Here is a 27,819-nt window from a genome sequence, read left to right on the forward strand (position 1 = left end):
TTGTAGTTATTAGCCAATTAAAATGTCATCTTGTAGTTATTAGCCAATTAAAATGTCATCTTCTAGTTATTAGCCAATTAAAATGTCATCTTCTAGTTATTAGCCAATTAAAATGTCATCTTGTAGTTATTAGCCAATTAAAATGTCATCTTGTAGTTATTAGCCAATTAAAATGTCATCTTCTAGTTATTGGCCAATTAAAATGTCATCTTGTAGTTATTAGCCAATTAAAATGTCATCTTGTAGTTATTAGCCAATTAAAATGTCATCTTGTAGTTATTAGCCAATTAAAATGTCATCTTGTAGTTATTAGCCAATTAAAATGTCATCTTGTAGTTAATAGCCAATTAAAATGTCATCTTGTAGTTATTAGCCAATTAAAATGTCATCTTGTAGTTATTAGCCAATTAAAATGTCATCTTGTAGTTATTAGCCAATTAAAATGTCATCTTGTAGTTATTAGCCAATTAAAATGTCATCTTGTAGTTAATAGCCAATTAAAATGTCATCTTGTAGTTATTAGCCAATTAAAATGTCATCTTGTAGTTATTAGCCAATTAAAATGTCATCTTGTAGTTATTAGCCAATTAAAATGTCATCTTGTAGTTAATAGCCAATTCAAATGTCATCTTGTAGTTATTAGCCAATTAAAATGTCATCTTGTAGTTATTAGCCAATTAAAATGTCATCTTGTAGTTATTAGCCAATTAAAATGTCATCTGCCGCTAAAAATGAAAACAAATTGAAAGTAAACCTGCTGAAACTTGTCCAACTCACGACCATAAAAGTTGTTTGGGCCACGGGCTGATTGGCCAGTTGAGGTCTGACGAGGTTGCCAGGCAACAACTCCAGCTAGTGTCTCAATTCAAAAAAGTTACAATTCAACAGCATACAAAATGAATAGAAATGGATTTTCTGGCCACAACTAATGAACACAGTTGTGGACGGAGCCGACACAAGGAATGAACACAGTTGTGGACGGAGCTGACACAAGGAATGAACACAGTTGTGGACGGAGCCGACACAAGGAATGAACACAGTTGTGGACGGAGCAGACACAACTAATGAACACAGTTGTGGATGGAGCCGACATAAGAAATGAACACAGTTGTGGACGGAGCAGACATAAGAAATGAACACAGCTGTGGACGGAGCCGACACAAGGAATGAAGACTGGCCTGCTCCTGAAAGAGGCAGAGTGTGTAGAAGTGATGAAGAGGAACACTTCCTGAATAGAAATTTATTTTCTTGCTTCTCAAAAACATTGCATAGATGATGAAGACAAAAACAGCAGGTGGGAGTTCAAGAGCAAGACACACACACACACACACACACACACACACACACACACACACACACACACACACACACACACACACACACACACACACACACACACACACACACACACACACACACACACACAGTCAAAGAAATGATTAAAAATAGATAAAAGTCACATTTGTGAACAAGGGAGCTTGGAAATAAATACTAGAAATATATTCATGATGAGTCCATTGTGGGTTTAAATGAGTGCTCCTCTATCACAGCATGTCAACAATGGAAAAAGGTGTAACTTAATTGTTGCTCTGAGGGTGTGGTAGCATCACGCTGACAGTGGTAGCATCACGCCGACAGCGGTAGCGTCACGCCGACAGTGGTAGCATCACGCTGACAGTGGTAGCATCACGCTGACAGTGGTAGCATCACGCCGACAGCGGTAGCGTCACGCCGACAGTGGTAGCATCACGCCGACAGTGGTAGCATCACGCTGACAGTGGTAGCATCACGCTGACAGTGGTAGCATCACGCTGACAGTGGTAGCATCACGCTGACAGCGGTAGCATCACGCTGACAGCGGTAGCATCACGCTGACAGTGGTAGCATCACGCTGACAGTGGTAGCATCACGCCGACAGCGGTAGCATCACGCTGACAGTGGTAGCATCACGCTGACAGAGGTAGCATCACGCTGACAGTCACTGGAGAAAATGCTTTTGTTCTTCTTTCTGTTGCAGCTTGGGAAAACATCTGGCAACTTCCTGAGAAGGGACGGTGTGTCCACCAGGGGGCGCATCAGTTGGTGTAGTGTCTGTAGAAGATTGGAAGGTGTTTCCACCAGGGGGCGCATCAGTTGGCGTAGTGTCTGTAGAAGATTGGAAGGTGTTTCCACCAGGGGGCGCATCAGTTGGCGTAGTGTCTGTAGAAGATTGGAAGGTGTGTCCACCAGGGGGCGCATCAGTTGGTGTAGTGTCTGTAGAAGGCCAGCTTGACTCTCTCGATGTGGTGGCACAGCTTGATGGCGGGGCCCAGCTTCAGCTCCATGCACTCCTGCACCGTGGGGAGAGTCAGCAGCAGCATGGCCTGACCATCGATGTCCTGCAACACCACACAGCATGAGCCCACACCCTTGTGGACGGAGCAAACACAACTAATGAACACAGTTGTGGACGGAGCCGACACAAGGAATGAACACAGTTGTGGACGGAGCAGACACAAGGAATGAACACAGTTGTGGACGGAGCAAACACAACTAATGAACACAGTTGTGGACGGAGCCGACATAAGAAATGAACACAGTTGTGGACGGAGCAGACACAACTAATGAACACAGTTGTGGACGCAGCCGACACAAGGAATGAACACAGTTGTGGACGCAGCCGACACAACTAATGAACACAGTTGTGGACGGAGCCGACACAACTAATGAACACAGTTGTGGACGCAGCCGACACAAGGAATGAACACAGTTGTGGACGGAGCCGACACAACTAATGAACACAGTTGTGGACGGAGCCGACACAACTAATGAACACAGTTGTGGACGGAGCCGACACAACTAATGAACACAGTTGTGGACGGAGCCGACACAACTAATGAACACAGTTGTGGACGCAGCCGACACAAGGAATGAACACAGTTGTGGACGGAGCCGACACAACTAATGAACACAGTTGTGGACGGAGCCGACACAACTAATGAACACAGTTGTGGACGGAGCCGACACAACTAATGAACACAGTTGTGGACGCAGCCGACACAACTAATGAACACAGTTGTGGACGGACTCGACACAAGGAATGAACACAGTTGTGGACGGAGCAGACACAACTAATGAACACAGTTGTGGACGGACTCGACACAAGGAATGAACACAGTTGTGGACGGAGCCAACAACTAATGAACACAGTTGTGGACGGAGCAGACACAACTAATGAACACAGTTGTGGACGGAGCAGACACAACTAATGAACACAGTTGTGGACGGAGCAGACAACTAATGAACACAGTTGTGGACGGAGCAGACAAGGAATAAACACAGTTGTGGACGGAGCCGACACAAGGAATAAACACAGTTGTGGACGGAGCCGACACAAGGAATAAACACAGTTGTGGATGGAGCCGACACAAAGAATGAAGACTCGCCTGCTCCTGAAAGATGCTAGCGAGCGAGGCACAGTCCGTAGAACTGATGAAGAGGACCACTTCCTGGACGCTCCACTCTAGAGGGTTTTTGTCCAGAAGCAGCTGCTCCTCCTCCTGAATGTGAGAAGCATCATGCTTGTCAAGCAAAGATGTGAGAAGCATCATGCTTGTCAACCAAAGATGTGAGAAGCATCATGCTTGTCAAGCAAAGATGTGAGAAGCATCATGCTTGTCAACCAAAGATGTGAGAAGCATCATGCTTGTCAACCAAAGATGTGAGAAGCATCATGCTTGTCAAGCAAAGATGTGAGAAGCATCATGCTTGTCAACCAAAGATGTGAGAAGCATCATGCTTGTCAAGCAAAGATGTGAGAAGCATCATGCTTGTCAACCAAAGATGCGAGAAGCATCATGCTTGTCAAGCAAAGATGCGAGAAGCATCATGCTTGTCAAGCAAAGATGTGAGAAGCATCATGCTTGTCAAGCAAAGATGCGAGAAGCATCATGCTTGTCAAGCAAAGATGTGAGAAGCATCATGCTTGTCAACCAATGATGCGAGAAGCATCATGCTTGTCAACCAATGATGCGAGAAGCATCATGCTTGTCAACCAATGATGCGAGAAGCATCATGCTTGTCAACCAATGATGCGAGAAGCATCATGCTTGTCAACCAAAGATGCGAGAAGCATCATGCTTGTCAAGCAAAGATGCGAGAAGCATCATGCTTGTCAACCAAAGATGTGAGAAGCATCATGCTTGTCAAGCAAAGATGCGAGAAGCATCATGCTTGTCAACCAAAGATGTGAGAAGCATCATGCTTGTCAACCAAAGATGCGAGAAGCATCATGCTTGTCAACCAAAGATGCGAGAAGCATCATGCTTGTCAACCAAAGATGCGAGAAGCATCATGCTTGTCAACCAAAGATGCGAGAAGCATCATGCTTGTCAACCAAAGATGCGAGAAGCATCATGCTTGTCAACCAAAGATGCGAGAAGCATCATGCTTGTCAACCAAAGATGCGAGAAGCATCATGCTTGTCAAGCAAAGATGTGAGAAGCATCATGCTTGTCAACCAAAGATGTGAGAAGCATCATGCTTGTCAACCAAAGATGCGAGAAGCATCATGCTTGTCAACCAAAGATGCGAGAAGCATCATGCTTGTCAAGCAAAGATGTGAGAAGCATCATGCTTGTCAACCAAAGATGCGAGAAGCATCATGCTTGTCAACCAAAGATGCGAGAAGCATCATGCTTGTCAACCAAAGATGCGAGAAGCATCATGCTTGTCAACCAAAGATGCGAGAAGCATCATGCTTGTCAACCAAAGATGCGAGAAGCATCATGCTTGTCAACCAAAGATGCGAGAAGCATCATGCTTGTCAACCAAAGATGCGAGAAGCATCATGCTTGTCAACCAAAGATGCGAGAAGCATCATGCTTGTCAACCAAAGATGCGAGAAGCATCATGCTTGTCAAGCAAAGATGTGAGAAGCATCATGCTTGTCAACCAAAGATGTGAGAAGCATCATGCTTGTCAAGCAAAGATGCGAGAAGCATCATGCTTGTCAAGCAAAGATGTGAGAAGCATCATGCTTGTCAAGCAAAGATGTGAGAAGCATCATGCTTGTCAAGCAAAGATGCGAGAAGCATCATGCTTGTCAAGCAAAGATGCGAGAAGCATCATGCTTGTCAACCAAAGATGCGAGAAGCATCATGCTTGTCAACCAAAGATGCGAGAAGCATCATGCTTGTCAAGCAAAGATGCGAGAAGCATCATGCTTGTCAACCAAAGATGTGAGAAGCATCATGCTTGTCAAGCAAAGATGCGAGAAGCATCATGCTTGTCAACCAAAGATGTGAGAAGCATCATGCTTGTCAAGCAAAGATGCGAGAAGCATCATGCTTGTCAACCAAAGATGCGAGAAGCATCATGCTTGTCAACCAAAGATGCGAGAAGCATCATGCTTGTCAAGCAAAGATGCGAGAAGCATCATGCTTGTCAAGCAAAGATGTGAGAAGCATCATGCTCGTCAACCAAAGATGTGAGAAGCATCATGCTTGTCAACCAAAGATGCGAGAAGCATCATGCTTGTCAAGCAAAGATGTGAGAAGCATCATGCTTGTCAACCAAAGATGTGAGAAGCATTATGCTTGTCAAGCAAAGATGTGAGAAGCATCATGCTTGTCAACCAAAGATGTGAGAAGCATCATGCTTGTCAAGCAAAGATGCAAGAAGCATCATGCTTGTCAAGCAAAGATGCGAGAAGCATCCTGCTTGTCAACTAAAGATGCGAGAAGCATCCTGCTTGTCAACCAAAGATGCGAGAAGCATCATGCTTGTCAAGCAAAGATGTGAGAAGCATCATGCTCGTCAACCAAAGATGTGAGAAGCATCATGCTTGTCAAGCAAAGATGTGAGAAGCATCATGCTCGTCAACCAAAGATGTGAGAAGCATCATGCTTGTCAACCAAAGATGCGAGAAGCATCATGCTTGTCAAGCAAAGATGTGAGAAGCATCATGCTTGTCAACCAAAGATGTGAGAAGCATCATGCTTGTCAAGCAAAGATGTGAGAAGCATCATGCTTGTCAAGCAAAGATGCGAGAAGCATCATGCTTGTCAACCAAAGATGCGAGAAGCATCCTGCTTGTCAACCAAAGATGCGAGAAGCATCATGCTTGTCAAGCAAAGATGCGAGAAGCATCATGCTTGTCAAGCAAAGATGCGAGAAGCATCATGCTTGTCAAGCAAAGATGTGAGAAGCATCATGCTCGTCAACCAAAGATGTGAGAAGCATCATGCTTGTCAAGCAAAGATGTGAGAAGCATCATGCTTGTCAACCAAAGATGCGAGAAGCATCATGCTTGTCAAGCAAAGATGCGAGAAGCATCCTGCTTGTCAACTAAAGATGCGAGAAGCATCATGCTTGTCAAGCAAAGATGTGAGAAGCATCATGCTCGTCAACCAAAGATGTGAGAAGCATCATGCTTGTCAAGCAAAGATGTGAGAAGCATCATGCTCGTCAACCAAAGATGTGAGAAGCATCATGCTTGTCAACCAAAGATGCGAGAAGCATCATGCTTGTCAAGCAAAGATGTGAGAAGCATCATGCTTGTCAAGCAAAGATGTGAGAAGCATCATGCTTGTCAAGCAAAGATGTGAGAAGCATCATGCTTGTCAAGCAAAGATGTGAGAAGCATCATGCTTGTCAAGCAAAGATGCGAGAAGCATCATGCTTGTCAACCAAAGATGCGAGAAGCATCCTGCTTGTCAACCAAAGATGCGAGAAGCATCCTGCTTGTCAACCAAAGATGCGAGAAGCATCATGCTTGTCAAGCAAAGATGCGAGAAGCATCATGCTTGTCAAGCAAAGATGTGAGAAGCATCATGCTCGTCAACCAAAGATGTGAGAAGCATCATGCTTGTCAACCAAAGATGCGAGAAGCATCATGCTTGTCAAGCAAAGATGTGAGAAGCATCATGCTTGTCAACCAAAGATGTGAGAAGCATCATGCTTGTCAAGCAAAGATGCGAGAAGCATCATGCTTGTCAACCAAAGATGTGAGAAGCATCATGCTTGTCAAGCAAAGATGCGAGAAGCATCCTGCTTATCAACTAAAGATGCGAGAAGCATCATGCTTGTCAAGCAAAGATGTGAGAAGCATCATGCTCGTCAACCAAAGATGTGAGAAGCATCATGCTTGTCAAGCAAAGATGTGAGAAGCATCATGCTCGTCAACCAAAGATGTGAGAAGCATCATGCTTGTCAACCAAAGATGCGAGAAGCATCATGCTTGTCAAGCAAAGATGTGAGAAGCATCATGCTTGTCAACCAAAGATGCGAGAAGCATCATGCTTGTCAAGCAAAGATGCGAGAAGCATCCTGCTTGTCAACTAAAGATGCGAGAAGCATCATGCTTGTCAAGCAAAGATGTGAGAAGCATCATGCTCGTCAACCAAAGATGTGAGAAGCATCATGCTTGTCAAGCAAAGATGTGAGAAGCATCATGCTCGTCAACCAAAGATGTGAGAAGCATCATGCTTGTCAACCAAAGATGCGAGAAGCATCATGCTTGTCAAGCAAAGATGTGAGAAGCATCATGCTTGTCAACCAAAGATGCGAGAAGCATCATGCTTGTCAACCAAAGATGTGAGAAGCATCATGCTTGTCAACCAAAGATGTGAGAAGCATCATGCTTGTCAAGCAAAGATGTGAGAAGCATCATGCTTGTCAAGCAAAGACTTGATAAGTTTTTCATTCTGCTAGAATCTCACCTGCACGTCTTCTCCTTTGATTGTCTGATACTTGCTGAGGAGGCGCCGTGCTGACCTGCGGCGTCCCTCCGTCGCCTCCTGGCCGCTGGCGACATCGTCGTCCACAGCCGGCTGCTCGGTCTGGCGTGGCGCCGAGGAGCGACGTGGGCGGCTGCCTGGCGCCTCCACAGAGGAGGCGTCCGTCAGGTCGTCACGCGGCTCCGAGCTGGTGGCCTCGCTCCCCGACCGCGACGCCTCGTCATCCTCATCGCTTTCCTGAGCCAGGACAAGATGATTCCATCAATTGGTTGTTTTGAAGGTCACGGGAAGGCGAAGAGAGTCAAACCTGAGGCGAGTCGGCAGGAGTGAAGTCCACCGCCGACGAGCGCCTCTTCTTCTGCACGAAGATGCTCTTCCTCTTCTTCCGGCGCCGTTTGGGTTTGACGCCCTCTCCCGCCGCCGTGTCCTGGTCTCCCAGCAGCTTGGACAGCTTCCTCTTCTTCCTGTAGTAACAAGCTGTCCACACGGCCACCAATCAGACGATGACGAGGAAGAGTCGGTGGCGCTGGCGGCAGAGACTGACTGTATTTGGTTTTGGTCTGGACGAAGCAGCTCTCGGGGCACTTTTCCAGGACCAGGACGGGGCTGATGAGGTTGGGGCAGCACTGCAGCTTCATGCAGACTTTGCGGCAGAAGTCCGGGATGAGCTCAGCCAGGCGGACGATTGTGATGCTGGCGCGGTACGTTTTCCCTTTGTATCTGCAGACATCAAACATCAACGTTAGTGACCAGAGAGATCATCGTCGACTTCAGGAGGAGCAGCACCGACCCTGCCCCCCTCTACATCAACGGCGAGCGTGTAGAGAGGGTCCACACCTTCAGGTACCTTGGAGTCCACATCTCTAATGACTTCTCCTGGACAGTCAACACCACATCAATCATCAAGAACGCTCAGCAGCGGCTACACTTCCTTAGAGTCCTCGGGAAGTACAACCTGAAGCCTGACCTGCTGCTGACCTTCTACCGCTCGTCCATCGAGAGCCTGCTGACCTACTGTATTACGGTATGGTACGGCAGCTGCACTGCAGCAGACAGGGAGAGGCTGCAAAGAGTGGTCAAGACGGCTCAGAAGATCATCGGCCGCCCTCTCCCCTCTCTGACGGACATCTACACCTCCCGCTGCCTCAACAGAGCCAGTGCCATCATCAAGGACAGCACCCACCCTGGCTCTGACCTGTTCCACCTGCTGCCCTCTGGGAAGCGCTACAGGTGCATTAAAACCAAAACAAACAGGCTAAAGAACAGCTTCTTCCCCAGGGCCATAACCATCCTGAACGGACTGCCCCATTGTCCCTCATAACTGCCTTCTCTTCGGTGCAATAACCCATTCCACCAACCACCCTGTTTTTGTTTTGTTTTTTCATGTATATATTCATTTCACACCATATTCATTGCACTTCTACATTTTTTATATTTTTATATATTTTCACATTGTTTTTCTAGCATGCACACATCGCACTGTATGGCATGGCCTCAATCTCGTTACCTTGCGTAATGACAATAAAGCTGATTCTGATTCTGATTCTGAATCTCTACATTCATTTCTCAATATCTCCGCAAACCTCATTAAATTCCATGGATGGGATTTAATAGTATTGAAATTGTAATTGATCATTTTGGCCAATCCCAAAATCAGACAAAACTCAAAAGCAGTGAAGTTGTCAGGTTGTGTAAATGGTCAATAAAAAGAGAATACAACAAATCCTTTTCAACTTATATTCAATTGAATAGACTGCAAAGACAAGATACTTCATGTTCCCACTGAGAAACTTAGAATTTGATGGCAGCAACACATTGCAAAAGAGGCATTTTCACCACTGTGTTACATGGCCTTTCCTTTTAACAACACTCTGTAAACGTTTGGGACCTGAGGAGACACATTTTTAAAGCTTTTCAGGTTAAATTCTTTCCCATTCTTGCTTGATGTACAGCTTAAGTTGTTCAACAGTCCGGGGGTCTCCGTTGTGCTATTTTAGGCTTCATAATGCGCCACACATTTTCAATGGGAGACAGGTCTGGACTGCAGGCGGGCCAGTCTAGTACCCGCACTCTTTTACTACGAAGCCACGCTGTTGTAACACATGGCTTGGCATTGTCTCGCTGAAATAAGCAGGGGCGTCCATGGTAACGTCCATATGTTGCTCCAAAAGCTGTATGTACCTTTCAGCATTAATGGTGCCTTCACAGATGTGTAAGTTACCCATGTCTTGGGCACTAATACACCCTCAAACCATCACACATGCAACATATTTGATGTTCAAACTGATAAACTTTATTTTTTTTTTTGCAAATAATAATTAACTTAGAATTTCATGGCTGCAACACGTGCCAAAGTAGTTGGGAAAGGGCATGTTCACCACTGTGTTACATGGCCTTTCCTTTTAACAACACTCAGTAAACGTTTTGGAACTGAGGAGACACATTTTTTATGCTTCTCAGGTGGAATTCTTTCCCATTCTTGCTTGATGTACAGCTTAAGTTGTTCAACAGTCCGGGGGTCTCCGTTGTGCTATTTTCCATCCATCCATCCATCCATCCATCTTCTTCCGCTTATCCGAGGTCGGGTCGCGGGGGCAGCAGCCTAAGCAGGGAAGCCCAGACTTCCCTCTCCCCAGCCACTTCGTCCAGCTCCTCCCGGGGGATCCCGAGGCGTTCCCAGGCCAGCCGGGAGACATAGTCTTCCCAACGTGTCCTGGGTCTTCCTCGTGGCCTCCTACCGGTCGGACATGCCCTAAACACCTCCTTAGGGAGGCGCTCGGGTGGCATCCTGACCAGATGCCCGAACCACCTCATCTGGCTCCTCTCGATGCGGAGGAGCAGCGGCTTTACTTTGAGCTCCCCCCGGATGACAGAGCTTCTCACCCTATCTCTAAGGGAGAGCCCCGCCACCCGGCGGAGGAAACTCATTTGGGCCGCTTGTACCCGTGATCTTGTCCTTTCGGTCATAACCCAAAGCTCATGACCATAGGTGAGGATGGGAACGTAGATCGACCGGTAAATTGAGAGCTTTGCCTTCCGGCTCAGCTCCTTCTTCACCACAACGGATCGATACAGCGTCCGCATTACTGAAGACGCCGCACCGATCCGCCTGTCGATCTCACGATCCACTCTTCCCTCACTCGTGAACAAGACTCCGAGGTACTTGAACTCCTCCACTTGGGGCAAGATCTCCTCCCCAACCCGGAGATGGCACTCCACCCTTTTCCGGGCGAGAACCATGGACTCGGACTTGGAGGTGCTGATTCTCATCCCAGTCGCTTCACACTCAGCTGCGAACCGATCCAGTGAGAGCTGAAGATCCTGGCCAGATGAAGCCATCAGGACCACATCATCTGCAAAAAGCAGAGACCTAATCCTGCAGCCACCAAACCGAATCCCCTCAACGCCTTGACTGCGCCTAGAAATTCTGTCCATAAAAGTTCAGAACAGAATGGGTGACAAAGGGCAGCCTTGGCGGAGTCCAACCCTCACTGGAAACGTGTCCGACTTACTGCCGGCAATGCGGACCAAGCTCTGACACTGATCATACAGGGAGCGGACCGCCACAATCAGACAGTCCGATACCCCATACTCTCTGAGCACTCCCCACAGGACTTCCCGAGGGACACGGTCGAATGCCTTCTCCAAGTCCACAAAGCACATGTAGACTGGTTGGGCAAACTCCCATGCACCCTCAAGGACCCTGCCGAGAGTATAGAGCTGGTCCACAGTTCCACGACCAGGACGAAAACCACACTGTTCCTCCTGAATCCGAGGTTCGACTATCCGGCGTAGCCTCCTCTCCAGTACACCTGAATAGACCTTACCGGGAAGGCTGAGGAGTGTGATCCCACGATAGTTAGAACACACCCTCCGGTTCCCCTTTTTAAAGAGAGGAACCACCACCCCGGTCTGCCAATCCAGAGGTACTGCCCCCGATGTCCACGCGATGCTGCAGAGTCTTGTCAACCAAGACAGCCCTACAGCATCCAGAGCCTTAAGGAACTCCGGGCGGATCTCATCCACCCCCGGGGCCTTGCCACCGAGGAGCTTTTTAACTACCTCAGCAACCTCAGCCCCAGAAATAGGAGAGCCCACCACAGATTCCTCAGGCACTGCTTCCTCATAGGAAGACGTGTTGGTGGGATTGGGGAGGTCTTCGAAGTATTCCCTCCACCGATCCACAACTTCCGCAGTCGAGGTCAGCAGAACACCATCCGCACCATACACGGTGTTGGTAGTGCACTGCTTCCCCTTCCTGAGGCGGTGGATGGTGGTCCAGAATCGCTTCGAAGCCGTCCGGAAGTCGTTTTCCATGGCTTCCCCGAACTCCTCCCATGTCCGAGTTTTTGCCTCCGCGACCGCTGAAGCCGCACACCGCTTGGCCTGTCGGTACCTGTCCGCTGCCTCAGGAGTCCCATGAGCCAAAAGAACCCGATAGGACTCCTTCTTCAGCTTGACGGCATCCCTCACCGCCGGTGTCCACCAACGGGTTCTAGGATTACCGCCACGACAGGCACCAACTACCTTGCGGCCACAGCTCCAATCAGCCGCCTCGACAATAGAGGTGCGGAACATGGTCCACTCGGACTCAATGTCCAGCACCTCCCTCGTGACATGTTCAAAGTTCTTCCGGAGGTGGGAATTGAAACTCTCTCTGACAGGAGACTCTGCCAGACGTTCCCAGCAAACCCTCACAATGCGTTTGGGCCTGCCAGGTCTGTCCGGCATCCTCCCCCACCATCGCAGCCAACTCACCACCAGGTGGTGATCGGTAGAAAGCTCCGCCCCTCTCTTCACCCGAGTGTCCAAAACATAAGGCCGCAAATCCGATGACACAACTACAAAGTCGATCATGGAACTGCGGCCTAGGGTGTCCTGGTGCCAAGTGCACATATGGACACCCTTATGCTTGAACATGGTGTTCGTTATGGACAATCCGTGACGGGCACAAAAGTCCAATAACAAAACACCACTTGGGTTCAGATCCGGGCGGCCATTCTTCCCAATCACACCTCTCCAGGTTTCACTGTCGTTGCCAACATGAGCGTTGAAGTCCCCCAGTAGAACGAGGGAATCACCCGGGGGAGCACTCTCAAGTACTCCCTCGAGTGAATCCAAAAAGGGTGGGTACTCTGAGCTGCTGTTTGGCGCGTAAGCGCAAACAACAGTCAGGACCCGTCCCCCCACCCGAAGGCGGAGGGAAGCTACCCTCTCGTCCACCGGGTTGAACTCCAACATGCAGGCTCTGAGCCGGGGGGCAACAAGAATTGCCACCCCAGCCCGTCGCCTCTCACTGCTGGCAACGCCAGAGTGGAAGAGAGTCCAGCCCCTCTCGAGAGAACTGGTTCCAGAGCCCTTGCTGTGCGTCGAGGTGAGTCCGACTATATCCAACCGGAACTTCTCTACCTCGCGCACTAGCTCAGGCTCCTTCCCCCCCAGCGAGGTGACGTTCCACGTCCCAAGAGCTAGCTTCTGTAGCCGAGGATCGGACCGCCAAGTGCCCTGCCTTCGGCTACCGCCCAGCTCACATTGCACCCGACCTCTATGGCCCCTGCTATGGGTGGTGAGCCCATTGGAGGGGGGACCCACGTTGCCTCTTCGGGCTGTGCCCGGCCGGGCCCCATGGGGACAGGCCCGGCCACCAGGCGCTCGCCATCGTGCCCCAACTCCGGGCCTGGCTCCGGAGGGGGGCCCCGGTGACCCGCGTCCGGGCGAGGGAAATCTGAGTCTCGGTTCTTGCATTTCCATAGAAGTCTTCGAGCTGCTCTTTGTCTGATCCCTCACCTAGGACCTGTTTGTCTTGGGAGACCCTACCAGGGGGCATGGAAGCCCCCAGACAACATAGCTCCTAGGATCATTGGGACACGCAAACTCCTCTACCACGTTAAGGTGGCAGCTCAGAGAGCACATTTTTTATGCTTCTCAGGTGGAATTCTTTCCCATTCTTGCTTGATGTACAGCTTAAGTTGTTCAACAGTCCGGGGGTCTCCGTTGTGCTATTTTAGGCTTCATAATGCGCCACACATTTTCAATGGGAGACAGGTCTGGACTACAGGCAGGCCAGTCTAGTACCCGCACTCTTTTACTACGAAGCCACGTTGATGTAACACGTGGCTTGGCATTGTCTCGCTGAAATAAGCAGGGGCGTCCATGATAACGTTGCTTGGATGGCAACATATGTTGCTCCAAAACCTGTATGTACCTTTCAGCATTAATGGTGCCTTCACAGATGTGTAAGTTATCCATGTCTTGGGCACTAATACACCCCCATACCATCACACATGCTGCCTTTTACACTTTGCGCCTAGAACAATCCGGATGGTTCTTTTCCTCACGACGTCCACAGTTTCCAAAAACAATTTGAAACGTGGACTCGTCAGACCACAGAACACTTTTCCACTTTGTATCAGTCCATCTTAGATGAGCTCAGGCCCAGCGAAGCCGACGGCGTTTCTGGGTGTTGTTGATAAACGGTTTTCGCCTTGCATAGGAGAGTTTTAACTTGCACTTACAGATGTAGCGACCAACTGTAGTTACTGACAGTGGGTTTTTGAAGTGTTCCTGAGCCCATGTGGTGATATCCTTTACACACTGATGTCGCTTGTCGATGCAGTACCGCCTGAGGGATGGAAGGTCACGGGCTTAGCTGCTTACGTGCAGTGATTTCTCCAGATTCTCTGAACCCTTTGATGATATTACGGAGCGTAGATGGTGAAATCCCTAAATTCCTTGCAATAGCTGGTTGAGAAAGGTCTTTCTTAAACTGTTCAACAATTTGCTCAGGCATTTGTTGACAAAGTGGTGACCCTCGCCCCATCCTTGTTTGGGAATGACTGAGCATTTCATGGAATCTACTTTTATACCCAATCATGGCACCCACCTGTTCCCAATTAGCCTGCACACCTGTGGGATGTTCCAAATAAGTGTTTGATGACTTTATCAGTATTTATTGCCACCTTTCACAACTTCTTTGTCACGTGTTGCTGGCATCAAATTCTAAAGTTAATGATTATTTGCAAAAAAAAAAAAAATGTTTATCAGTTTGAACATCAAATATGTTGTCTTTGTAGCATATTCAACTGAATATGGGTTGAAAAGGATTTGCAAATCATTGCACACCTGCCAACTTTTGAAATCAGAAAAACCTAGTAGCCAGGGTCCAGGGGCCGCAGGCCCCGTTAGGTCCAGGACAAAGTCCTGGTGGGGGGTTCCTTCGCCCCCCGACGCAAAATGATTGATTGCATTCAGACAGGTTAAAATGTTGCTAAAACCATCACTTTTCTATCAGTCACAGTGACTTTTCAAAACAAAAATATTACAGCAAAAATCATATGGGTTGATTGACATGTTTATTCTGTAAGATAACTTCAATAGTTTGAAATGATTTTGACAGTTAATGCCAGTTATCCTGTCAACCTTTCACAAGACTTCAATTTGTTCATTGAAAGTATAAACACTTTTTACAGTAAACAAATGGTAAAACAGTACTAAACAATTCCATTAAAAAAAAATGGGTGTCATTATTAACTTTCTGTCCAAGCTTGTATAATCTACTGCCTTGTTCAATTGTAAAAAATATTCTGTGCCTAAAATTCACATTTCTATCACAATGATCATACTGTAAACATGGTAAGCTAACTTCATTAAAATTAATAGTCCTGTCAATAGCATGGAATTACAATTCAAATGTAGTTTTTTTGTAAGCCTTTCAAAAGAATTCAAAATATGAAAAATGAATGAAAATTAATTGAAGCCATCAGACACTTGAAAAGTGGCACATCACATCTCTAATGTAATCATTTGAACTTTTCAACAGAAATAGCACTGCAAAAATATTGAGGACATACTTCTGTATTTTGGTAGTTATGCTGTCAACATTTAACAAGATTTCTTCAACTTGGACTTGAAAGCATAAATAGTATAAACACTTTTAACAGTATAACAGTACTAAACAATTCCAATAGATAACATTGGTGTCATTACCTTTTTGTTTGCTCAATTATTGCCTCTGTAAATAAAACTTCGGCATTTATCACATCCAAAGAATCTGTTTGGGCGATGAAAAACGTTGAAAGTTTTCCACTAGTATCGCTAGCAACGGCATTAGACTTGTGTTTTTTTGTCCCAACGTGGTCTTTTACATCGCTAATTCCTCCGTGTCCGATCGAAAAATCTTGTCTGCACAAGGTGCAATTCGCGTAGTTTTCACCCTTTTTGGAAGGGATAATTATTCCCGGATAGGCTTTTGAATATTCTTCACGGAATGACTGCAGTTTTCTTTTCGGTTTAAGACTCGTTTGCGATTTTTCTCCGGCTGATTCCATGATCGTTCGCTCGTTTGGAAACAATGGCAACTGGTGCCTCGTGCTTGGCAGCGGTGCTATAAATAGCCTCGCACATGGCATTCGGAATGGCTCGATAGGAAGTTACGGGAAGCAGTGTCGATTGTCATTGTTGTTACGCCATTTCGTGAATAAAACTTAAAAAAAAAAAAAAAATGTAATTAATGAAAAACCGTATTTTTTATCACTGCAACCGTAACCCGGAATAGGTTGATGAAAACCGTACGAATTACGGGAAAACCGGAGTAGTTGGCAGGTATGTCATTGTATTCCATTTATATTTACATCTAACACAATTTCCCAACTCATATGGAAATGGGGTTTGTAAAAATTTTTTTTTTTACATTGTATATAAAAAAAAACAAATCATCAAATGCATAGGCAATTGTGTAATAATATCATTCACTGTTAGAAGTGGCCCTCTGAGGGCCAACATTTGACACCCCTGCTATAAGCAATTTCTCTTGACTAAAAATGAACTTGAAATCCACTTCCTGCGGGTGGAATTTCCAAATTCTAAATGTGTGACTTTGCACAGGAAGGATGTTGTGGTGTCCTCACTTGGCTTTCAGGGTCTCCTGCTGGCAGTCCAAGCCGGGCTCCTGCAGATCCTGCAGTTCCTTGAGGACGCGGCCGGGCTTGTAGGCGGCGTTGATCAGCATGGTGAGGAGCTGTGGGGTTTATACAAAATGGATCTTCAGAGAAATCCAGTTTCCTCCAGCATGACACGTCATCACTTCTCCAAACCGAGTCGCCCTCAAGCTCTAATCTAGGAGGCTCACCTCTTTGAGGACCAGCGTGCATTTCCCGGGTCCGACCGCCTGGGGCAGCTCGGTGATGCGCCCCTTGTTGAGGTACGGTCCTGAGAAGCAGCGGTGGTTGACAAAGACTTTGGAGCAGCAGTAGCGTCCATTAGCTGCCATGAAGAAATATTTATTTCAACCATGCTTTTTCAAGAAAGATTCATTTTAATGCACAGAGCAAATTTTGCATCTCTGGATGGAGCTTAGTTTTTTTTTTTTTATCCAGGAAGTCTGTGTACATTGCTACATTCATCAGAGAGGTGACCAAGTAACCTGTTGGTCACTCTGCATTCCTCTGGAGAAGGACAACACTGTCTGCAGCCAAACGGAAGCCATTTCTTAGTAAAACGTTTGCCCATGTGCACATGAAAGACTCTCGGACCATGAGAAACAAAATTCTCCGGTCGATTGAACTCTTTGGCGTGAATGCCAGGCATCGTGTTTGGAGAATAAAGAAAAAAGCCAGGCCAGGCAACACGCGTGTCCTTCGAATAATTTTAATTCAAACTGCGCAGGCGCTACCAAACACAGACCGGTTTTGAAAATGTCTTCGTCGGTCTGCAATTGTGCCATTGCAAAGGGATGCACTTAAATAGTCACAGCTGTGGTCAATCAATTGACATAATAAATCACAAACAACTTCAGAAATGAAGGTGCACAAATAATACAGAATGGAAAATTGCACAAAATAAATCAAAGACTCAGTACAGTATCATAGGAAAATAAATAAAGTAATAAAAAAAATGTGTGGACAACCATTATAATAAAATAGATGTATTATTTATATTTATTATAATTATAATAAAATAATTATTATTTATATTTAAATATAATTATATTTTATAATCAAATAGAATTATTATTTATATGTAAATATAAATGTATTATAATTATAATAAAATATAATTTATATTCATACAGAATTATTTATATTTTACTATAATAAAATACAATTATTAATTAAAGCTGCAAGCAGCATTGGTCGGGCCCGCATATTTGGCAGGTGCTAGTCCTAAGTGTCCCAATACTTTTGTTCAGTTTTCGTCATAAGTGTCCCAATACTTTTGTCTACTTTTAGTCCGAATTCTCCCAATACTTTTGTCTAGTGTACCTACCTTGTCTGCATTGTGTGGGCACGCTGGTGCTTCCTGCTTTTAAGCAGCCTTCTTGAAAAAACAGCAGCATCAGCGCAGCGGCTCTTTGAAGGGTCATAAAATCAAAACCGGAGCCGGTATTAAAACTCTTTCGATAACTTTTAATCAAAAGGGTTCAATCTCTCTCCTGTGTTAGTTTGAAGCCGAAACAACAAACACGCTAAGAGGAGATAATGTTTGAAGAAAGGTGACCGGTTTTTACAAAAATGTTGTGTGGAAGGGGGAATAGCAAGCTTCTTGTAGATTTTTGCTGGGGGTTGTCAATTTATGAAATGTAGGTCTAAGTGAGACCTATGGAGAGGATTTTGTTTCATGTCTCTCCGACCTTCCCAGTGGGAGTTACAGGCAGTTTTGTCATTGTTTTCTCCCGAGGAGCAGTTTTTTCTCTGTTTTATTCAAAAATTGCTCTAGAGCGCAATTTTAAAATTTGGGGTTAGTTTTTTTTATTAGATCACAATTTTTGCCAGTCCTGATGTGTGCGTTCAGTTTGGTGAGTTTTGAAGCGTGTTAAGGGGGTCAAATTACAGCTCAAAGAGGCAAAAGTGACTGTTTTTAGTACTTTTTTGTCTTGAAGGGGGAATTGCCAACTTCCTGTTGATTTCTGCCCGATGATATACAATTATGAAAACTAGGTCTAAGTCAGACCTACATAGAGGTTTTTGTTTCATGTTTCTCCGATATTCCTAGTGGGAGATATAGGCAGTCTAGTTTTTTTTTTTCCTAGGGGGCGCTAGAGCGCAATTTTGAGTTTTGGGGTTGGTGAGTTTTGAAGCATGTTAAGTGGGTCAAATTAGTGCTCAAAAAGGCGGCGGAAGAATAATAATAAAGAAAGAATAAAACCTTACAAATTCAATAGGTCCTTATGTCCCATTGCATAAGGACTCCCACAGGGAGTCCTTATGCAATGGGCCATGCGGGCCTTAATTATATTTAAATATAATAATTATTTATATTTATTAAAATTATAATATAAATATTATTTATATCTATTATAACGGTTGTCCACACTTTTTTTTTTCGCTTTATTTATTTCCCTATGATACTGTACTGAGTCTTTCATTTATTTTGTACAATTTTCCATCCATCCATCCATCTTCTCCCGCTTATCCGAGGTCGGGTCGCGGGGGAAGCAGCCTAAGCAGGGAAGCCCAGACTTTCCTCATCTCCCCAGCCACTTCGTCCAGCTCTTCCCGGGGGATCCAGAGGCTTTCCCGAGACAGTCTTACCAACGTGTCCTGGGTCTTACCCGTGGCCTCCTACCGGTTGGACGTGCCCTAAACACCTCCCTAGGGAGGCGTTCGGGTGGCATCCTGACCAGATGCCCGAACCACCTCATCTGGCTCCTCTCCATGTGGAGGAGCAGCGGCTTTACTTTGAGCTCCCCCCGGATGACAGAGCTTCTCACCCTATCTCTAAGGGAGAGCCCCGCCACCCGGCGGAGGAAACTCATTTCAGTACCCGTGATCTTGTCCTTTCGGTCATAACCCAAAGCTCATGACCATAGGTGAGGATGGGAACGTAGATCGACCGTTAAATTGAGAGCTTTGCCTTCCGGCTCAGCTCCTTCTTCACCACAACGGATCGATACAGCGTCCGCATTACTGAAGACGCCGCACCGATCCGCCTGTCGACCTCACCATCCACTCTTCCCTCACTCCGTGAACAAGACTCTGAGGTACTTGAACTCCTCCACTTGGGGCAAGATATGTTTTAATTGCTGATGCAGGTTTTATTTTTAAATGCGCCGGAAAATAGCCCGTTTTGTACACTGTTGAGGTGATTCAATGTCCAGTATTGCGAAAGTGTGTTTCTGTATAGTATTTCTTCGGCAATGGTCATGTGGTGACATCAATGATGGCATTTTGAGAGGTAATCATTGAAGTCGGACATCACTAAAGGCCTAGGTGGGAAACACTGATAGTCAATGAAGGTGGAATGATAGAACTGTTCTTTAGCATTCAATCAATTTACCTGCATCGCTAGGATTAGACTGGCAGTGATTGACAGGAGGAGTCGGAATTCGGTGAGACGGTGCCAATCTGGAGGAAAAAAGGTGCACACGTAAAACAGACAAGAACCTTCTAGAACACAACAAGCGTTCTTTTCAATTCTTACTGTTTCTCTGGCTGAACCACCGCTATCTTCCTCTGCTTCCCACCTGTGGAAAGTAGAAGAAGAATGTCTTTAGCGTCATGGCTTGTAGTTAAGCCGGTGTGTGTGTGTGTACATACAAACAGGTTTGAGAGGAGGGGTCAAAGGGTACGCATTAGCCTCACACCAGCCCACAGGGAAGATGTCCATAGACTGAACGTCTACGATGGTCTCTGAGAACTGCTTGGCCACACCTAACCAAAGTCTGACATTGTTACACACGTCCTACACCACATCCTATCCTTGCTCTCTTGACCTTCAAGTCGGAGCCACAGCAGGCGTCCTCGGACTTGTGTGATCTGGGCCACGCAGATCTCAGCCGGCCGCTCGGGGTTCGCCGTCTCCAGCCACATGTCGTTGGCGAAGACCCGCTTCTGCCAGGTCTAAAAACAAACACACACAGGAAGTGCGGGGTTATTTATACGCCGAGGACAAGAATCCGAGGGCGGCATTCCGACGCCTCACATCGGGGAAGCAGGCGTCGGGGGCCGCTTCAGTCCCGCTCTGCTTGAGGTAGTCGGCCCAGTCGAAGTCCTGACCCTCGTATCCCCGCGGCCTCTCCAAGCTGACGCCGTTCTTCATGCACCACTGGATGGGCACGATGCCCGGCGAGTCAGCGTGACACAACACCGACCGCGCCTTGGCGCCCGCAGTGAGGTCGTCCAGCGTGACCTGGAAGTGCTTCTCGCTGTAGACCTGCAGAGAAAAAGCTCACTTTAAGTCTATTTCAAGGTCTGCTTGTGAGAGGCACACTCACCTTGGTGACGGACACAGGGCAGATGTGGCGGTGGTCCCAGGGAGAAACCATCTCCAGCTTCATTCCCAGTTTGAAGGCGTGCTTGGGCAGATCCACGTGGTCCTAACGCAGTCAACACCATACATCACTTTTACACAGGGAAATCCACAAAATGTCTAAAAAGCCAGATCATATACAGGGTTTTTCCTGCGTTCAAAATTGCGTGGTGGCTAGAGATGCGCGGATAGGCAAATATTTCATCCGCAACCGCATCAGAAAGTCGTCAACCATCCGCCATCCACCCGATGTAACGTTTGATCAGAACTGCACCCGCCCGCCATCCGCCCGCACCCGCCCGTTATATCTAATATAGACGATGCAAGGCATTAGTGAGGCACCTGCCAACTACTCCGGTTTTCCCGTAATTCGTACGGTTTTCATCAACCTATTCCGGGTTACGGTTGCAGTGATAAAAAATACGGTTTTTCATTAATTTAAAAAAAAAAAGGGTGAAAACTACGCGAATTGCACCTTGTGCAGACAAGATTTTTCGATCGGACACGGAGGAATTAGCGATGTAAAAGACCACTTTGGGACAAAAAAACAAGTCTAATGCCGTTGCTAGCGATACAAGTGGAACACTTTCAACGTTTTTCGTCGCCCAAACAGATTATTTGGATGTGATAAATGCCGAAGTTTTATTTACGGAGGCAATAATTGAGCATGGACTTCCAATCGCACTGGCTGATCACATGGGACAGTTAAATGTTTGTAATGCAACCTTTAAAAATCATTACGCGGTGATCGCGGTCCCAAAAATAAACTTTTCTTGCATGATAATGTCCAGAAAAATTCGCTTTATATTACTATAGAGTCCTTTTAACGAATGAGTTTATCACAAACCTTAAATGAAAGAAGTCCTTTGTTCTCCTGCACCGCATGCACTTTGGCCTTGCTTCGTGTTTGGTGCGCAATCCTGTCGGCTGTATTTCACAGCACGACATACTGTTAAAAGTGTTTATACTATTTATGCTTTCAAGTCCAAGTTGAAGAAATCTTGTTAAATGTTGACAGCATAACTACCAAAATACAGAAGTATGTCCTTAATATTTTTGCAGTGCTATTTCTGTTGAAAAGTTCAAATGATTACATTAGAGATGTGATGTGCCACTTTTCAAGTGTCTGATGGCTTCAATTCATTTTCATTAATTTTTCATATTTTGAATTCTTTTGAAAGGCTTACAAAAAAACTACATTTGAATTGTAATTCCATGCTATTGACAGGACTATTAATTTTAATGAAGTTAGCTTACCATGTTTACAGTATGATAATTGTGATAGAAATGTGAATTTTAGGCACAGAATATTTTTTACAATTGAACAAGGCAGTAGATTATACAAGCTTGCACAGAAAGTTAATAATGACACCAATTTTTTTTTTAATGGAATTGTTTAGTACTGTTTTACCATTTGTTTACTGTAAAAAGTGTTTATACTTTCAATGAACAAATTGAAGTCTTGTGAAAGGTTGACAGGATAACTGGCATTAACTGTCAAAATAATTTCAAACTATTGAAGTTAGCTTACAGAATAAACATGTCAATCAACCCATATGATTTTTGCTGTAATATTTTTGTTTTGAAAAGTCACTGTGACTGATAGAAAAGTGATGGTTTTAGCAACATTTTAACCTGTCTGAATGCTAATAATCATTTTGCGTCGGGGGGCGAAGCCCTGAACCCTCCACCAGGACTTTGTCCTGGACCTACCGGGGCCTGCGGCCCTTGGACCCTGGCTACTAGGTTTTTCTGATTTCAAGTTGGCAGGTATGGTGAGGTTATAAAGCTTTTGCCTGTTAAAGAAAGGAGACTGATCCAATGCAGCACAGACTTTCGCGTGCCACGCTGTCACGACCCAGACGCACACCAGTGCGCAATCATATGGGAGCCGCGCTGAGCGCACCTCCAAGCGCGTCTCGCTGCCGGCGACGGCCAGGTATGGGCCCACGCTCCAGCGCCATCCATTTTCAGGGCTAGTTGATTCGGCAGGTGGGTTGTTACACACTCCTTAGCGGGTTCCGACTTCCATGGCCACCGTCCTGCTCTCTATATAAACCAGGGTGAGCCCCACCCCTTTCGTGAGCGCACTGCGCGCGGAGTGACCCCTGTTACGCGCCCCCGGCAACAGGGGTGGCGGGCAGGTAAGCTGCGCGGGCGGAGCGCGCGGAGTGACCCCTGTTACGAGCCCCCGGCCACGGGGGTGGCGGGCAGGTAAGCTGCTTACCTGCTGCGCGTGACGCCGGCCGCGGCGAAGGCGGACGAGGCGGGGTGTCGGTGCGGTGGGCGCGGTGGTGACCCTGGACGTGCGTCGGGCCCTTCTCGCGGATCGCCTCAGCTACGGCTCCCGGTGGGGCCCTCTCGGGGGAAGGGGCCTCGGTCCCGGACCCCGGCGAGGCGTCCCTTCTCCGCTCCGTAAAAGTGTCCATCTCTTTTCTTTTTTCTTCTTCTGTTGTGGCATATGCTGCAGGTGCCTGCTCGTTTTTCGTATGTGGGTAACAACATTTAACTATGTATATATATTTACCAATTGGTTTAACTGCCACCCGCAAAAAAATAAATAAATAAATAAATAAATAAAAAAATTTAATTAATCCGCCCGACCCGACCCGCGCGCGGATAAAATCTTTTTTATTTTTTATTTCATCCGCCCGATCCGCGGATAATCCGCGGACTCCGCGGTTGTGCCCGCAAACCGCGCATCTCTAGTGGCGGCCGCTTCCATCTAATTTTGTGCCGCCCCCAGCCAGAGCGATCGATATCGCTCTACACAGCGTAAAGCTCCGGCTGTGTCGATTGAGCGATTGATGCCGATAAATGCTTTAAAATGTAATATTGGAAATTATCGCTATCGGTTTCAAAAAGTAAAATTAATGACTTTTTAAAACGCCGCTGTACGGAGTGGTACATATCCGGTAAAACACGGACGTAGGGCATACTTGCCATACCTCCCGACTTCCCCTGGAGACTCCCGAATTTCAGTGCTCCTCCCGAAAATCTCCCGAGGCAACCATTCTCACGAATTTCTCCCGATTTCCACCCGGACAATAATATTGGGGGCGTGCCTTAGAGGCACTTGCCTTTAGCGTCCTCTACAACCTGTCGTCACCTCCGCTTTTCCTCCATACAAACAGCGTGCCGGCCCAGTCACATAATTATATGCGGCCTTTACACGCACATGAGTGAATGCAAGGCATACTTGGTCAACAGCCATACAGGTCACACTGAGGGTGGCTGTATAAACAACTTTAACACTACTAAATATATAAAAAAAATAACTGTTGCTAACATATTTAAAAATAAATAAATAAAAACTACAAAAATGCAGTATGAAGAAGAATGTTTTAATGTAGACACACATACCGTATTTTCCGCACTATTAGCCGCACCTAAAAACCACAAATTTACTCAAAAGCTGACAGTGCGGCTTATAACCCGGTGCGCTTTATATATGGATTAATATTAAGATTCATTTTCATAAAGTTTAGGTCTCGCAACTACGGTAAACAGCCGCCATCTTTTTTCCCCGTAGAAGAGGAAGTGCTTCTTCTTCTACGCAAGCAACCGCCAAGGTAAGCACCCGCCCCCATAGAAGAGGAAGCGCTTCTTCTTCTACTGTAAGCAACCACCCGCCCCCGTAGAAGAAGAAGAAGCGCGCGGATATTACGTTTCATTTCCTTTGTGTGTTTACATCTGTAAAGACCACAAAATGGCTCCTACTAAGCGACAGGTTTCCGGTTCATGAAAAGACGCAATCTCTCCATCCGCACACGGACTACTATTTCACAGCAACTGCCTAAAGACTTTCAAGAAAAGCTGGCTACTTTCCGTGCATATTGTAAAAACAAGATAGCTGAAAAAAAGATCCGGCCAGAGAACATTATCAACATGGACGAGGTTCCACTGACTTTTGATATTCCTGTGAACCGCACTGTGGATACAACGGGAGCACGTACGGTGAATATTCGCACCACAGGGAATGAGAAGTCATCCTTCACTGTGGTTCTAGCTTGCCATGCTAATGGCCAGAAACTTCCACCCATGGTGATATTCAAAAGGAAGACCTTGCCAAAAGAGACCTTTCCAGCCGGCGTCATCATAAAAGCTAACTCGAAGGGATGGATGAAGAAAAGATGAGCGAGTGGTTAAGGGAAGTTTACGCGAAGAGGCCGGGTGGCTTTTTTTCACGCAGCTCCGTCCATGTTGATATACGACTCCATGCGCGCCCACATCACGCTGGTTTTTAATATATTATTAAAGTTTGACTGACCTATCTGACTGTTTTTTTGACATTCCTTTAGCGCAGTTAGATGCGGCTTATAACACGGGGCGGCTTATAGGTGGACAAAGTTTTGAAATATGCCGTTCATTGAAGGCGCGGCTTATAACCCAGGGCGGCTTATGGTGCGGAAAATACGGTAATCATCATACCGCTGATTATATGCATCAAGTGTTCATGCAATGCGAAGGCAAAATATGGAGATATATATCGTAGGGATGTCCCGATCCGATATTTGGATCGGATCAGCTGCCGATATTTGCCAAAAATTGCGTATCGGCAAGGCATGGGAAAATGCCGATCCAGATCCAGTTTAAAAAAAAAAACTCCAGTCCGTGTTTTCCAACGCACCGTTTTAAATAATACATTCCACTTTTCTGCTGCTCCGTAATTTCCGTTCCGCATTTTCCAGCACACCTTCAACACATCCACAGGTCTGTGAATTCTCACGCAGTTGCTTTTAGCTGCTGGCATTACACGACAGGCTCTTTTCACTCTTTCCTGTGTCTCCCTCTCACAGACAGCAAGCGCACCTTCTTACACACGTCACATACTGTCACGACATACGTCACATACTGTCATGTCATACGTCACATACTGTCACGTCATACGTCACATACTGTCACGTCATACGTCACATACTGTCACGTCATACGTCACATACTGTCACGTCATACGTCACATACTGTCACGTCATACGTCACATACTGTCACGTCATACGTCACATACTGTCACGACATACGTCACATACTGTCACGTCATACGTCACATACTGTCACGTCATACGTCACATACTGTCACGTCATACGTCACATACTGTCACGTCATACGTCACATACTGTCACGTCATACGTCACATACTGTCACGTCATACGTCACATACTGTCACGTCATACGTCACATACTGTCACGACATACGTCACATACTGTCATGTCATACGTCACATACTGTCACGTCACACGTCACATACTGTCACGTCATACGTCACATACTGTCACGTCACACGTCACATACTGTCACGTCATACGTCACATACTGTCACGTCACACGTCACATACTGTCACGTCACACGTCACATACTGTCACGTCACACGTCACATACTGTCACGTCATACGTCACATACTGTCACGTCACACGTCACATACTGTCACGTCATACGTCACATACTGTCACGTCACACGTCACATACTGTCACGTCACACGTCACATACTGTCACGTCATACGTCACATACTGTCACGTCATACGTCACATACTGTCACGTCATACGTCACATACTGTCACGTCATACGTCACATACTGTCACGTCATACGTCACATACTGTCACGACATACGTCACATACTGTCACGTCATACGTCACATACTGTCACGTCATACGTCACATACTGTCACGTCATACGTCACATACTGTCACGTCATACGTCACATACTGTCACGTCATACGTCACATACTGTCACGTCATACGTCACATACTGTCACGTCATACGTCACATACTGTCACGACATACGTCACATACTGTCATGTCATACGTCACATACTGTCACGTCACACGTCACATACTGTCACGTCATACGTCACATACTGTCACGTCACACGTCACATACTGTCACGTCATACGTCACATACTGTCACGTCATACGTCACATACTGTCACGTCACACGTCACATACTGTCACGTCACACGTCACATACTGTCATGTCATACGTCACATACTGTCACGTCACACGTCACATACTGTCACGTCATACGTCACATACTGTCACGTCACACGTCACATACTGTCACGTCACACGTCACATACTGTCACGTCACACGTCACATACTGTCACGTCATACGTCACATACTGTCACGTCACACGTCACATACTGTCATGTCATACGTCACATACTGTCACGTCACACGTCACATACTGTCACGTCATACGTCACATACTGTCACGTCATACGTCACATACGTATACGTCCCCCCCGAGCAGAGAAGTAGCAGCATGGCTAACGTTAGCTGTGATGCTAGCGCAGCCGTGCGAGCAACGCTCCCTCTAAGGTGCTCGCCAGTGCAATTGCGCACTGTTTAAGCGTCCTCTGCGCATAGCAAATCTATGCCACGCACAAAATCAAATAAAAAAATAAGCGCATAACAATTTGACACACGGACACGACAGAGAAAACAGTTTGTCATCATTGTTCAAATATTGTGACGTCTGTCGAGACGCTTATCTCCATTCGGTGCCACACGTCCACACCATCAAAATGCTGAGGCAAAAATTTCCACATCAACACCGTATGAAAAAATTAGTGATTTTTTTAGTTGTGATTTCCTTCTCTGCATGAAAGTTTAAAAGTAGCATATATTAATGCAGTATGAAGAAGAATGTTTTAATGTAGACATGCAAGCCTTGAAAGAAAATGTTGAAAATCAAGACTACATTTCCTGCAAATGGGTGCATTTCTACCCTATATTTTAACTTTAGATTTATTCTCATATCAAACTCTTTTGGCTGTCTTTTTGACACTTACATCCACACCCTGGATTATAAATAATGTAAATAATTCAATGTGATTATCTTGTG

At 46.1% G+C, this 27,819-nt stretch overlaps 1 protein-coding gene across 4 annotated transcripts in view; it reads right to left on the reverse strand.

Annotated features, from left to right (window-relative positions):
* Nucleotides 1-1,233: 1,233 nt before the first annotated feature.
* sfmbt2 (Scm like with four mbt domains 2) overlaps nucleotides 1,234-27,819 on the reverse strand; it is a 121,855-nt gene continuing 95,269 nt past the window's right edge. For 3 of the 4 annotated variants that reach the window (XM_061983538.2, XM_061983539.2, XM_061983540.2), the window contains 13 exons: nucleotides 20,929-21,030; nucleotides 20,637-20,867; nucleotides 20,428-20,554; nucleotides 20,252-20,365; nucleotides 20,136-20,178; nucleotides 19,992-20,059; nucleotides 16,846-16,979; nucleotides 16,625-16,734; nucleotides 8,263-8,438; nucleotides 8,026-8,195; nucleotides 7,701-7,955; nucleotides 3,426-3,539; nucleotides 1,234-2,378 (listed from right to left, as the gene is read on the reverse strand). In XM_061983538.2, coding sequence (XP_061839522.1) covers nucleotides 2,238-2,378; nucleotides 3,426-3,539; nucleotides 7,701-7,955; nucleotides 8,026-8,195; nucleotides 8,263-8,438; nucleotides 16,625-16,734; nucleotides 16,846-16,979; nucleotides 19,992-20,059; nucleotides 20,136-20,178; nucleotides 20,252-20,365; nucleotides 20,428-20,554; nucleotides 20,637-20,867; nucleotides 20,929-21,030 — 1,785 coding nt within the window. In that variant the 3' untranslated portion in view covers nucleotides 1,234-2,237. The remainder of the gene's footprint in view (nucleotides 2,379-3,425; nucleotides 3,540-7,700; nucleotides 7,956-8,025; nucleotides 8,196-8,262; nucleotides 8,439-16,624; nucleotides 16,735-16,845; nucleotides 16,980-19,991; nucleotides 20,060-20,135; nucleotides 20,179-20,251; nucleotides 20,366-20,427; nucleotides 20,555-20,636; nucleotides 20,868-20,928; nucleotides 21,031-27,819) is intronic. The other variant, XM_061983541.2, reaches the window with a different exon arrangement.

The sequence above is a fragment of the Nerophis lumbriciformis genome, linkage group LG25 (genome assembly GCF_033978685.3).
Source record: "Nerophis lumbriciformis linkage group LG25, RoL_Nlum_v2.1, whole genome shotgun sequence".
NCBI lineage: Eukaryota > Metazoa > Chordata > Actinopteri > Syngnathiformes > Syngnathidae > Nerophis > Nerophis lumbriciformis.